We start from the raw sequence: 14261 nt of genomic DNA, 5'->3' as shown, positions 1-14261 counted from the left end.
CGGGAGTTGCAGATCAATAGGGCACAATTTACAGCTCCATTGTAACCTTCCCCCAAAACCTGGGTCCCACCACCACTGTTGGAGTTTAAAAGCCATCTGTGAACTTCAGCAGGGACTAACCAGTGCCCACAACCACACTGGGCTGCTGCAATCCCACCCTGGAGCTCTGCCAGCACCTGCACTTGTCTGGGTGAACAAACAAAAATCAAACTCATATTCACTGGGCCAATTCTCAGAACCTACAGCTTTAATGGTCTAAGAAAAATATAATATAAAAACAGACACAAACCCGGCCTCTTGGTTCCCACCAAGAGAAGAATCTCTTGTTCTCATTCTCAGCTGCAAACCTGAAGAAGGAAGCCTAGAAGAGGTTCCTAAAATGGCTGAGTACATTGAAATGAGGCAAGAATGCCCAACAGAGCGAACAGGTGCCCATAAAAAACCTTCCTGAACATTACATAAAACCTGAGCCTCTTTAAGTATTTTCTTTTCATCCAACAGATAGATACACTAATAAGGCATTTAACAAGCCACTAATGAAGCAGGAGATCTTTTAGGCAACAAAAATACCAACTTCAAGTGGGCAAAACCGTGAAAGGAATTGAAAGTCAAGCGGCCGGCGCGCGCAGACCAGAGATTCAGCTGGATGATCACGTATCCTGCTACAGGTATCACCAACCTATCTTTAGGCACCTTCTGGAGAGCCAGCTCACTGATACCAGCTGGATCAGCCCAGGAATTTGTTTGGTGTGCTTAAGAGGTTGGTAACAATAGCTCCTAAGGTGACAGCGGCGGCAGCGTTGCGCGGTGACTGCGTTTCCTTGGAGACAGCGAATCCATCCATCGGGATCCCGGCAGGTTCCCCCTCTCCAGAGAGCCTGGAACTCCCTCCCTGAGCAGGGCCAGAGATGGGAAGATAAGCCCTGCCTGTAGACAAATAGCCCTGTGCAAGATGTGAGGATTTCATGCAGCAGCCAGACATGTCTGAAAGGTAGGAGGGTGCAAGGAGACACGAACCTGTAGTCATTGCTTGACATGCTTTGACAACAAAGATAGAGTTACAGGATTGAGTGTCTTTTTAAAATGTACCAGCCTGTATTGCTGAGGGAGATTGCTGTGCAGGGAAAACAGGAGCTGAAACAGAGCTGTTTTTCTTGGTGTCAATGCCTGATTGCTGGAAGGAAAAAGCTGTCCCAACAAAAATGTTGAGTTTGCTGTGAAAATATGTGGATTGAGATGTGGGCTTTGTGTTGGTGTAAGCTGGATCCAAGAGGAAAATGTTAGTTAATATGCTAAGAGTGTATCATTATGGTGATGGGACCTAATTAAGTTAATTATGTCTTGGGGGGGGCAATTTTATGAAGCATAAAGCAAGATAATTGATGCTGCAGCTATCAGCAAGGATGCTTTGTAGCCATAACTTACAGGTGTGTTTGTCACTAAATTACGCTCAGAAGAACTGCTTCAAAATGTTGCATAATGTCTCCTAAAACTCCTATAAAAATAATTGAAAGGTAATAGAGCATGCAAACACTGTGTCCATATCTTCTACTCTGCTAAGTTCAGAGAGTTCTCATAATAAATGTTTGCATACAAGCAGAGCTGCTCTGGAGCAGTAAATTGTGTGCATTTGAAATGAAGCACAGCCTGAATTCTGAGTTTGCCATCTCTTAAATACTTTCACAAGGTGTGCTGGTAAGTTATCCCTGCAGCTCATTTATGGCTTTGGCATTTGCCATTGACTGGGACAACATAAATAATTGGGTATTTGGAACCTGTGAGTGTTCACTTATGTGTGCAGGTGGTTTGGGCAGGTCCAGAATCTCTCTTAGAGCCTACAAAATCAGCAGCTCTCACCCAGTGGTACAAACTCTTTGCTTTGGGAGGATTTATCACTCTTAGTTTCTCTGGTTTGGATTTTTTTTCTATTCCTTCAAGATGATCTTGAAACACATTTGATTTGGTTCCTTCCTTTAGAATGGTGCACATTTTTCACTCCCACAGCATCAGGACTGAATGATCTGAGAGCACTTTGCTGCTAAATAAGAACCTGACCAGAGCTCCCTGAGCTCAACCACAGGAGCAGGGCCCCTTCCATCAGATGTGGGCTGTGATTTGGTGGGATGTAGCAAGCACCACGGGAATCCTGATATGTGAAGAGTTATAAATAACCCTACTACTGGTTCCCAAACCTTTTATCCAGGGATTTCAGATTTAAGGGGAAAGCAGTGAAAGCTAAGCCTGCTGGAGAATGCTGATTCCTGAAGAGCAGCTGGGTATGAGGCTGTGAGAAGCTAGACCAGACCCCAAAACTGCTCAAAAGGCTGGGACAAAAGCCTTTCAAAACCCAATGCAAGAGTTTGCTCATATCCTCACTCCTCTTTAGCTGAGCTCCCCATTTTCTGTGCAGCAGAGCTGAACCTGAGCTGCAGTCTCAGATGTTTGTTTGTTGAGGCTGCTGTTCCACGAGGAGAAAGGATTTCACTGACACTCCTTTTTTAACAGCCAAATAGCTAAAACATACACAGGAGGAACTTTTCACTCTGTTTCTCACTCAGTGTCTTTCACTGGTGCAGTTTCAGAAGCAGCTCAGCTTTGGCTTCAAAGTCTTTTCGTGGCTTTTAATGTGTCCTGCCCTGAAAGGCAGCTGCACTCAGAGGGGCTTGCACTGCACTCAGGAAACCTGGAGCACCCTGGGCTCTCTGCAAACCTGGCCAAGGTGTCTGAGAGAGCAGAACCTTTCCCTGGGCTCTCTGCAAACCCGGGCAAGGTGTCTGAGAGAGCAGAACATGTCCCTGGGCTCCCTGCAAACCTGGCCAAGGTGTCTGAGAGCAGAACCTTTCTCCGGGCTCCCTGCAAACCTGGCCAAGGTGTCTGAGAGAGCAGAACATTTCCCAGCCCCACATCCTGATTAACTGGGCTTTGATCAGGGAGCTCAGCAGTGCAGGATTTTCCAGGGTACAGCCTGATATCTCCTCAGTCATGCTCTGAAAAAGGCAGGAGCTGTTCTGTTCTCATTCCTGACAGTTTGCAAATCACTTCAGGCACTGAATTCCTCCCTGGGACTTCCACTGAGGAGAATAATGTAAAATGCAAGGGATTGGCCACAAGTGCCTCCAGTTACCCCCCAGCCTGTGCTCCCTCTTGTCAGCTCACAGGGAGCACTGCAGACTTCAAGGTGCCTGCAAAGAATTGTTTGGTACAGTTTTGTGGGGTTTTGTTTATTACTGAGATGGAAAATAATTTTGTAATGTTTTGGTGTCAGCAGCAAAGCTATGGCCGTGTTCAGAACTGGACTGAGGGCCAACCTCAGAAATTAGGAGCTGGTCACACACACAAGATTTTTTTTCCCCCCATTACCTTTTGAAGTTTCCTTTCCAAACCTCTATGATGGAATTCTTAAAATATAGTCAAGCACCTCTGCTTAAAGGACATCATAAATAGTCCCCCACAGCCCCCAAAAAGAGGGAGAATGGAGGAATGCAATTGCCACAGAGGTTTTCCATTAGTGAAATTAATTCTTCTCTCATAAGAATTTAGGCCCATGATTTATGATAACCACCAATTTCTCACTGCAGGCGAAGTGAGAGGAAATGACTCAGCCTGGACAGACATCATGAATCTAATTTTTTTTCCCTTAATACTTGACATAATCTAGTGTGCTGCTCCCAGAGCTGTCATTGGAGATTCATATCCAGCCAAAGGGCCTCACAATCAAGGCAGGAAATTTTGTTCCTTTCATGTATTGTGAGATGTGTAATTGCTTGGAATTGCATCCTGCCTCCTTCATTGCCACTTCTTTTGCATCAATTCTGCAGCAAAACAGGAAGGTAAACAAAGCAAGGGAGGGAAAACCTGTGTGGCACTCCAGAAAAATCTCCTGTGACATAATCTGGAGGTCCAGCTGGTGCTTATTAAACCCAGGCAGTTTTGAGATGAAAGATGTTTCTTTCTGTCACTCCTTCCCATGGAAATCTCACTACCCACCTGACTGGGGAAGTTGTATCCATCACATCTTTATTTTTTTCTGGAACTTTATGTTTTACTTGCCATCACCAGTACAGAGTTTTGTGAGTGGGTTTCCTGCCAGGAGATCAGAATAGATATCATGTTAAATGGTTCAGCTGAACTGTTTTATCCCACATTTCCAGGGGCTGGGAGTGCATATTCCTGTCTCAGCAGAGGAGGTAGTATCTAGCTGAGAGGAAGGTAGGTTTTGAAAAGTCTTGCAGTTATAAATAGTCATTTGAATACATCTAAAAGATCACTTCCAAACTGAGCAAAATAATAGATCTTTTTCTTAAACATAAAATAATTTCTACAAATTTCTTTGCTCTGATCTCATTTAACATAAAAGGATCTAAAAGCAGAACAAACAGCAAAATAGAGCTAAACAAGAATTCCCAGCACATTTTTTTTTTTTATTTTCTGGGTTTTTTTTACCATTTACCCAAGGTAAATCCTCTTTTCCCAGGGCTGCTGTGAGTGAACTCCTGCTGCTCTCTAACACACACACACCTTAAGGGGCTGCTTGCTTCCAGGTGACCTCAAAAAGTCCCTCAGTAAATATCTGTTATTTTCCAAAATGCTGAGCCCACACAGCTTCCAGGGTGTCCTAGTTCAGGGCAAATTTGGTAGAGAATCTCCAAAGGGGGCCCTTCCAGAAAGCAAACCCACACGGCCCCTGTGCCCAACCGGGTCGGGAAGGATTCCTCAGAGAGAAGTGGAAAGAACCTGTTTGTTTAACAGGCACAGCACCCCCAGCACACAAAATGAACAATACTGAGTGACACCACTCTGAAAAAGATGAGAAACTCAGAAAGTCTCTCTGGGGGTGCTCGCTCTGTTCTCAGTCCCTCTGGCGCTGAGGCAGCGCTGCCCAGAGTAGGCCCCGCTGGGCCACACGATGCAAACTCTGCGTTCCCAGGGCCCAGTCTGGAGCAGGTTCAAGTAGGTCCAAAAAAAGGAAAAGAGAAACAATCCAGGAAGAAATTTCGACTGTTTAGCTAAACTAGCTAATGAGAAGAAGCAAGAGAAAGAGCAAAGTGAAAAGCCAAGCAAAAGCAAAAGCAGCACCATGTACTGCCCTGTCTCTGTGTCCTGCCAGCCGTGGGGGAGCGGCTGATCGCAAAACCCAAATAAAACTTTCACCCTTCAGAGCCAGTCTTGAAGGCACAGAACATAATATCCAGCATGAACAGAACACACAGATGGGAATACAAACATCATAACGTCACCCTGGGACACTGGGAGTCACCTACAGCTCACTGGGGCTGCTGTGACCCCATTAAACCCCAACATAAAACAGAAGGGAGCAGAGCTCTTTGCCAGGGCTGCTCCTGCACTGAGCTCACCAGGACACCTTTCATCACCAGGGTTTGCCAATAATCTGTCATTGTGCATTTTAACAAATGCTCTGCTCAGCCTGTTACTCCCACTATGAGACCTTCCTTGCCTCCCTCCCCAAACCTGCATTTTTTATTCTGGTTTATACTGTTTTATTTATTAATTTCTGCTCCTGACTCCAGTGGCTTTATGATGCTGAGGCTCCCTGGCAAGAGCTCTCCAAGCCTGTAGAATAAACATCAAATTACAGTGTGCTGGATGCACACCCTGACTAAATTAAGTCATTGCTTTCAACTGTTCTGTGGTAAATTCCTAAATTGCAGCTGCCAGCCTGCACATCCTTCAATCCCTCTGAAGCACAATTGGAGAAATTGCCCCATTTGGGGTGTAAAAATGTGACTTTTAAGTGTTCTTAGGCAAGGGACTAAGAGAGTACATGAACACATGGCTTCAAGCTGAAGGTTGGACTTGGTAACCTTGGAGGGTTTTCCCATAATGATTCTATGATTTGAAGACTCTATTGAGCAAAGTTCAGCTTTTCTGCAGATCTCTGATGTTTTAGGATCTCCAGATCCTAGAACAGATCCAAAAGACTAAAATAAATACACTAATATTAGTAAAACAATGAGTTAAACCACATGCACAATGGAATAAAATAAACAAACGAGGTATCTTTTCATCCAACCCAGATCCATAAAAGCAGGGTTCTCCTGGGTAGAAGGGAACAACCACATCATGCTGTTGGACAATTTCAGCTCTCCATTTTCTCCAAAACTCAGTATTTCTAAAAAAATGCCAGGAAATTCCTCTTTCTGGTGTTTGGACACACCTGTGTAAGGAGATGCAGCTCAGGTGAGGGGGCTGCCCATGGTTTGCCCTCAGGATATGGCTCCTGCCTGCTGGCAAGTCCTACCCTGAGCTATGCTTATTTTCTGTAATGATTTTCTGTAATTATAAAACAAACCCAACAAAATTTGCGTTTCCCTGGACAGAACCTAGGCTGGCTCAACATCTCCTCTCTAGTTCCTCAGGTCTGACTACAAGCAACCAGAAGTTCTTGAAATTCTACTCCTCCTACTGCTCCATCCTTAGGGATGCCCACAATATTCCACTGGTTTTACCCCAAAACAGAGGAGCCCTCGGGCAGAGCTGGGACCCCAGGCTCCCTTTCCCAGTAAGTGTTGGTTTTCCCAGTCTGATTGAAGGTTTCTGGAAAAGAGACATTGAAAAAGAGGAGCTAAGGCAGAAATCTCCTCCTCGGCTTTGAAGAGGATTCTGTTTACCTCCTTCTATCCTCCAAAACTGGGGTGGAATGTAAATAAGGTTCTGTTTTTTGGGGTGAGAAGTGGCAGGGGATTTGCCTCAGTCTTTGAGCACCAAACTGCAGCTCTGGGCAGGGGGATAATGAGCCCTGAGGAGGCTCCCTCCAATATTTGAGCCAATTTATTGGAGTTAACCAGGATGAGCTGTGGCAACCTCCACTGAGCAGTGAATTCCCACAGCATTCACCAGCTCCTGCATGTGGCTCTGACTGGGGCATTTCTGCTGTAATAAGGCCAGAAATAAGAGAAAATGCAGTGCCAAAACCTCAAGAGCTTTTACTGATTTTTATATCCTTATTTTTCCCTTTTTCTAAGCTTCCCTCTGACTCCTTCAAGTATCTTGGCTGGTGTGACATAGAGGAACACAGTGTGAGAGGGAATCAGCTCCTCTGCCCCCGAGTGAGGGAAGGTAAAGATCAAAAAGACCCTTTGACATCTCAGCCCTGACTCCATCAAATCAAAGAGTGCATCCTTAAAAACGATGAGCTGAAATCCTGCCCCTTGTCAAAAGAATGGCAAACTCCAGGATTTCAACTCATAGTGCCCATGCTCGCTTTATTTTTTTAATCATTAGGAAATTATCCTTTGTGATTTCCAAAATGAAAAACAACTGCCTGAACTGCAAACTGAAAAATTTTAGTATTAATGTGCTGCTGATTACTTCTCTCAGGAGTTGATTAATATTTTACTGTTCAGAATGCAGTAGCCATGTGCCAAACAGCCAAACAAGAGGGAAGCCCGGCCCTGCAAACAGTGGCACATTTCTTGTATTTTAAGACTAAATTGGCTCAATTACAATCTACAGACACTCTCAAGAACAGATGGGTTTTAAAATCCAGTATTTGCATGTTTGGGAGTAAACAGTGGAAGATTTCCAGCCAGTCCTTGCTTTAATCAGGATTTTGAAGATGCCCACAGCTCTAAACTTTTCATTAAGACTTTAAGTCTTAGTGTGTGTGTGGCTCAATACAAATGAGGTTTGGAATGGAGCTGTTGGTTTTTGGCACTGCTCTGGAAGCTGAAACATTTTCCTTTCTCAGGACAATCAAAGGCTAACTCACAGCATGGCAAGGAATAAGAAGAATTTTAGAGCTCAGGTCCTTAAGAACAACCTTTCAGAAATGGTTTTCATTCTGATCTGTAGCAGATCTGTCATTTACCAACCATGCACAAAGACTGCAGATTGCTGGCTGAATTATGGGCCTGGGAATGGTAGAAAAATCTTCCCATTAATTTAAATCTCAGAAGCCTGGAAAGTCACACACCTATAATATTATATATATTTCTTCATTACAGAATCTTCCCAGCAATATAAATGTATATTCTTTCAGCAAGTGACTAAGTGCCAGTTCTGTATCAATCCTCAACTGTAAATCTTTTTCTCTGACCAGGGCCCTCAGAAGAAGAGCTGTTTTTCAGGAAAGAAGAATATACTCTGAAAAGAAGAAAACAAGTAACTGACACAGAGAAATGGGAAAAGAGGCTGCAGGAGAACTGGGAAAACTGTGCTGTAAAACTTCCTCATTAACACTTTGGACTGTAGCTGTAAAGAAGCCAAACAATCACGTGCTGGCTGCTCACTGCATTTAATAAATTTAAACCTGTGATAAAGAAGGTGTCCCTGGTGGTGGCAGGGGGTAGAATTGGATGAATTTTGAATTCCCTGCCAATTCAGTCCATTCTGTGAGGACTCTATGAGTATTTAAATCTGGCTGCTGCACAGACCTTTGGTGCCAGCTGGGTTTAGAGGCCATACCAAAAAGCCACAACCAGTCAGTCCTGCTCCCTCCCACACACTGGTAACCCCACTCATGGAGGAAGGAGGAGATGGACACTCAAATTCATGCTTGAGAGATGGTTTCTTTCTTCCTTTCAAGGAATTAAGGAGTCCATCACTCTGATTCTGAGGTGGATTTGGCACTCGGTACCACCAATTGTTATAAAAGCAGCAGCATAAAATGTGTTCTCATATTAACTGCCTCTGACTAATTCTATATTTAATTATATAGCTATTGCAAAGCAAGGGGGAAAAAAAGTGATTTCTCTTATTTTTCCCTTCCCAGGAGCTGAACCTTTCATTCCAGGACCTGGGTGATCTTTACCAGATTGAAAACCTCAAAAGAATCCTCCACAGATTAATCCGGGTGGAAAAGCTTTGGTTGGTGGACAATTCCCTGACAGACCTCAGTGCCATAAGGTTGCCAAGGTAGACAAAATGTCCTGCTTCTATTTTCATGTAATCTGTTTCTATTTTTATGTAATAGCCTAGAAATCAAATTTTTCCTGAAGTGACAGCTGGAGCAGGCTCTTCAGAGCTGCCAAATCTGCTCTTGGGGGGTGCTGGAGTGAGAATCCATCAGTTCATTGCTGAAAATACCCAGTGAGGAGATCACATCACACCCTTTTATTCCTGGGGAATAATTAATGAGTCCAGCCAGCTTCAGGGAGATCTGTGCCAAAAGGGGAAGTTGTTGCACACAGAAGGAATCTCTGTGAAGAGATGGGAGAGCACAACCCAAGCAGAGAGGCTGTGACAACTGTAAATTTATTTTACAATCCATCTGTTGCTACTCTGCTGTTGTGTATTTAGGTGTATGGAGAGTTGCAGTGTGGAGAACAGAAATAATGATGCATCTGTTGTACAATATAAAGAAATAAGGGAATAAAATATAAACCAGTGTATAAAACCCATCCCTGTTGCAGGGGCTCTGTCCCAGATGTGATAGTGATGCCATACACTTTGTACTTTACAGATGCAGAGAGCTAAATGTAAATAAAAACCACTTTACATCCTTCAAACAGCTGCCAAAGATCCCTCAGATTCAGCACTTATCTCTTGCTGAAAACAACATCACGAGCCTGAGTGGGATTTCAGACTTCAGGCACACCCCACTGGAATCCCTCATCCTCAGGAGGAATCCCTGTGAGTTCCAGGAAAGATACAGGCAGCTGTAAGTCTGACCCTCTCGTGGCTAACAAAAGTGATAAACACAAAATAATGTTTGCCAGAGTTTCAAAGGAATGGGATCTCAAACCAAACAAACTTTTTAAAGAAGGTTTTCCTTTTCTTGTGGTTTTAATGCTCTGAAATGCTCCAGGAACATGGCTTAGTGAGCCATTATGTGATAAAAGCCCCCAAATATTCAGAAACTGCCTGTGATGCTTTTTAATGGCATGACTGGCAGTTCTGGAACTGAACTAAGCCCATGGATCAAGTTCAGAGACAGTGAGCAGGGCAGAAAAATTAGATTCCCTTTTATTAATAGAAACTACCTATAACTCAAACTCTCTTCAGCCTCCTTGCATCCTCAGTGGCTTCTGCCTAAATTGCATTACATGTCAGAGCTGGAATCAGGGGGATGTCTTGAAAGATGGGAGCAAAAGCAGCAGAAAATCAAGTTCCCTTCATTTGATTTTTCTGGATTCCCCCTGTCCCTTGAGCAGCCTTTGGGATGGGCTGAAGATTTAACAGAGCAGCCTCAGACCCTGGCAATGGAAATTCCAATCCAAGGCATAACAATCCAAGAAATTAAAGAGAATATAATCTATTCTAAGCTTCTCTCTTAGAAAATCTGCATGGTTGCATGTTTTGTCCCACTACAAACGCAGCCAGGTGTTGATATTTTGAAGATAAACCTTGCAGAGTGTGTCTGAAATGGGACATACCTCCTCCCATTGCTTACTGAGAGGGGGAAAAAAAGAAGGAGAAGTTCAAAATAAATGTTTAATGAAAACCTTTCTGAGTTTCCAGCAGTCCTGTGGGCATCCCTTTGGAAGTGTGGTGCTGATAAAGGCAGGGAGGCAGATATCATCATGGAAGGGGAAAAAGTACATTTTAAATGATGGGTTTCACCTTTTATTATTTGCATATCTACAAGTCCAGGAGAACAAAAGCAGAAACCACCTTTTAACAATTCCTAATTCTGTTTCTGCTCTCAATCTGCCTGTTCTTAGGGCAATTAAATATTGGTGCAATTTGGTGTAACTCTGGTATTGTGTTCATTGTCAGTGTTGGAAGACAGATTCTTGAAGTGCTTTATTGGGTCTGAGGATATAAAGGTGGTGCAATGAAGTGAAATCTGAGAGTTTGAATTAGCTCTTTATCAGATAAATTCTGCATCAAATGACAAATCAAGATTTCCAACCCAAATCCATTTTAGATACGTTTGAATCCACTTTTTCTTTTTTATCAGTGTCTCTTTTGTTCTCTACATTTCCCAAGATTATTTTTCTCAATTTCTGTTCTTTTCTTTTGTCTCTCTCTAAGTGTGTTCTCCAATTTGCCAAACCTGAAAATACTGGATGGCATCCCAAAACTGCCAGAGGACTGCTCACCCCCTGAGGTCAGGTTTTTTTACAGAATGTGTACTATACTCTAAAACAATATTTTTGTAGGATCTCAGCTGTGCTACAACCACCTTGCTTAAAAGAGACTGTAAATCCTGCTTATGGAAGCTCTATTTTTCTTTTTTTATTTTACTGGTCAAAGATATATTGAAACAGAAATAAAACACTTCTGAGTGCATTTGTGATACCAAGTATGGGTATGGATATGTAAATAAGACATAATGTTATACTGGATATTTATTAAATTTAATTTTGAGTTTAATTAATGGAGTTTATTTAATTTATTATTAAAATTATTGATTATTATTTATTAATAGCAAATTTTAAGTTTATTATTAAAAATAGTGTGTGCCAAGTAAGTATGGGTATGTAAATAAGATGTAATGTTACACTGGATATCACGAGTTGAATAAACTTATTATTAAAATTAATTATTATTATTTATTAATAGCAAATTTTTAATTTATTATTAAAAATAGTGTGTGATTTTCTCATCTAGGAGCTCTGTGTCAGCAACTCACAATTATTGATTCCCACTGCATTTAATTAGAACATATCCAGGCTCAGACCTCAAGCTCATTGTGGGAAATGACACAGGGATGGACACCCACAGAAAAGGAAAACAAATTAATAAAAAGCCCCACCAATGTCCAAGTGCTCTTTAATGAGCTTTGTACATGGGAAAAGCTCAGCCACCCCAACCATTTTGACCCTAATAATTAGAAAAGATCTTCCTTTGGAGTTTGTTGTGGCCAGAGAGCACTGGGGAGGGAGATCATGAAAAGGAAAGGAGATTTTTGTCTCTGCTGGCATTGTTTGGGGATGCCCTGTTGCTTAATAGAGGCTCCTGAAAGCAAACCACAGGAGGGAGAGCCCTGACAGGGATTTGGGTTTCTGGATGCAATTATCTCTGAGAGGTCTCTGTCCTTCCTTTGATTGATTTGCTGTCCAATCTTTGGGGTTTTTTTCCCCCCAGCACAGAAATAGCTGTGCCACCAGCAGTGCAGGGGGAGAGGCACAGAGCCCTGGAAATGAAGCCAATTAAGGGAATTGCCTCATTCCAGAGGCAGCCAATAAATCCTGTGCTGTGTGCCGGCTGCAGGGGCAGCTCAGGTGGGTTCAGTGCAGGGATGGATGAGAGCTCAGCCCTGCAGGGCTCTGCAGAGCCAGGGCTGGGAGCACAGAGGTCACAGCAGCTCTGTTCAGCATCTGTGCTGCACCCAGGCAGGAGAAATCAGCAGCTTGCAGAGTTTCCAGGCTGTCCCTTAGGGCTGCCCTTGCCTCTCCCACAGCTCAGCAGCCTAAACAGGGGACCAAAATATTGTACGAATGAAATCAGATTTTAAATGTATTACAGGATCTGGCTCGGAGGGTTTTCTACAGCTGGGACAGGAAAAGGCTGTGGAGCACAGCTTGGTGGTCAGCCTCAGGAAATCTTGAAATGTGGGGAAGCAGAGCAGGGCTCACAGGGCTGGATCAGTCAGTGGGATTTACCCCAGCACTGGGAGCAGAGCAGGCAGGGCAAACCCCTCCATAAACACATCCCAGGATCAGGAGGGAAAGTCAACAACACGCAGCAGAGAGCTTTCACAGGTTCAGAGAGATTTGCACAGAAACAGCAACACAGCCAGGGCTTTGGGCAGGGGAACAGATCATTGTGTGTGCACATGGCAAATGGGTGCAGAGAGCAGCAATGTTTGCTGGGGAGGGGATAAGAACAACATGACAACATGAAAGCTTTCTGTGGACTGAGGATGGTGGTCTACATCAGGTCTAGAAGTGAATCCAGACACCCTATAACTCATTATCCTTATAAAGAACCCCTGTTGTGTCTGGGAGTGGAAGGTTGAACACAAAGGATGGAATATATTTATTTTCAGCTGAAGATATGTGTGAGAAAACACTGTGATTTTGGAAATGAGGCAGGGAGCTGGAGCAGAGGGAAAAGAGAGTCTGAAGGACCTGCCTGACTGACCACTTGACCCTTAGTGACCACCTTACCCCTACTGACCACCTCACTGACCATCTGACCCCTTAGTGACCACCTTACCCCTACTGACCACCTTATTGAGGCTTCCTTGGCCAAGCCAGGAGCAGAGGGAAAACAGAGCCTGAAGAACCTGCCTGACTGACCACTTGACCCTTAGTGACCACCTCACTGGGGCTGTGGCTGGCGACAGGACAGACAGACAGACAGACAGACAGGCTTTTCCCCAAGTGCCAGCCAGCCCCTGAGGAGCACTCAGAGCAGCAGCGCTGGAATCACAGCACGCAGCACTCAAGGCTCTCCTCCCCGAACTCAGCATCACAAAGTGGGGCTGGGATGGGGAATTGCTCCAGTCCCCTGGGCAGAGGGTTCAGTTCCCAGCTCCTGGCAAAGCTCCCACCCACCTCTTGCAGCTGTAATCAGGATTCTCTCCTGGGAAAGGCTCAGAGGCTCTGCTGTTTGCACCTGAGTGCTGGGTCAGGCACACACACTGATTTATTCTCTCCAAACAGGAAGTTGGTTCTGCTCTCATAATTTTTCATTTAATTATTTTAATGCTCTGGCTCTGGGATCCCAGGGAAATGTGAGGTAATTCTGATTTTATTTAAAATGCATCCAGGAGCAAGAATGTGCTGGTGATGTGTGAGGCATTTTGCTGTGAAGAGGTTTAAAAGGAGATCACAGAACCACGGAATGGTTTAGGTTGGAAGGGACAGAAAATCTCATTTAAATCAACGCCTTGCCATGGGTTACTCCAAACCCTGCCCAGCCTGGCCTTGGGAACTTCCAGGGATCCAGGGGCAGCTTCTCTGAGAACTCTGTGCCGGGGTCAGCCCTGAAGAATTTCTTCCATCCATTCTGAAATGTACAACAGCATCTGCCATTGGTGAGCTCAGTATCAAAGTGTCATGAAATCAATTTCCAATTAGTTACAAGATTCCTTTGGACCTGACATTTCATGAAAATTTAGCAAAGCATTCCCAAAGTCTTGCTGTAACATCCTGGGACAGAATTTCCTCCAAGCTGAGCTTTTTGTCTCCTTGCCCATTGCCTGCTCGTGCCAGGGCCACCAGAGCATTTGGGGTCTCTGGAGCTGTGTGGACAATAGGAAATGGGTGGTGGAGCAAGTTCTGTGGGATTAAACAAATCAGCCAAACACCCTCCTGAGTTCTGCCCTCCTCCTCCATCCTCCTTATGTTGCTTTAATTCAGTTGTAATTCATCTCTTTCTTTTAAACAAATTATTTCCCTCATTTACTC

At 44.0% G+C, this 14261-nt stretch overlaps 1 protein-coding gene across 1 annotated transcript; it reads left to right on the top strand.

Moving 5' to 3' along the window:
• Positions 1-884: 884 nt before the first annotated feature.
• LOC131562746 (uncharacterized) lies at positions 885-11239 on the top strand. The gene is made up of 7 exons (XM_058812587.1): positions 885-991; positions 6370-6520; positions 6984-7077; positions 8060-8178; positions 8732-8874; positions 9422-9619; positions 10936-11239. Exons 1-7 carry the CDS (start codon positions 966-968, stop codon positions 11045-11047), a joined length of 843 nt encoding a protein of 280 aa, XP_058668570.1. The 5' UTR covers positions 885-965; the 3' UTR covers positions 11048-11239.
• The last annotated feature ends 3022 nt before the right edge of the window (positions 11240-14261 follow it).

This window comes from Ammospiza caudacuta, chromosome 11, assembly GCF_027887145.1.
Source record: "Ammospiza caudacuta isolate bAmmCau1 chromosome 11, bAmmCau1.pri, whole genome shotgun sequence".
In the NCBI taxonomy this organism is placed as follows: domain Eukaryota; kingdom Metazoa; phylum Chordata; class Aves; order Passeriformes; family Passerellidae; genus Ammospiza; species Ammospiza caudacuta.
This window is presented reverse-complemented; position numbering and strand designations above follow the sequence as displayed.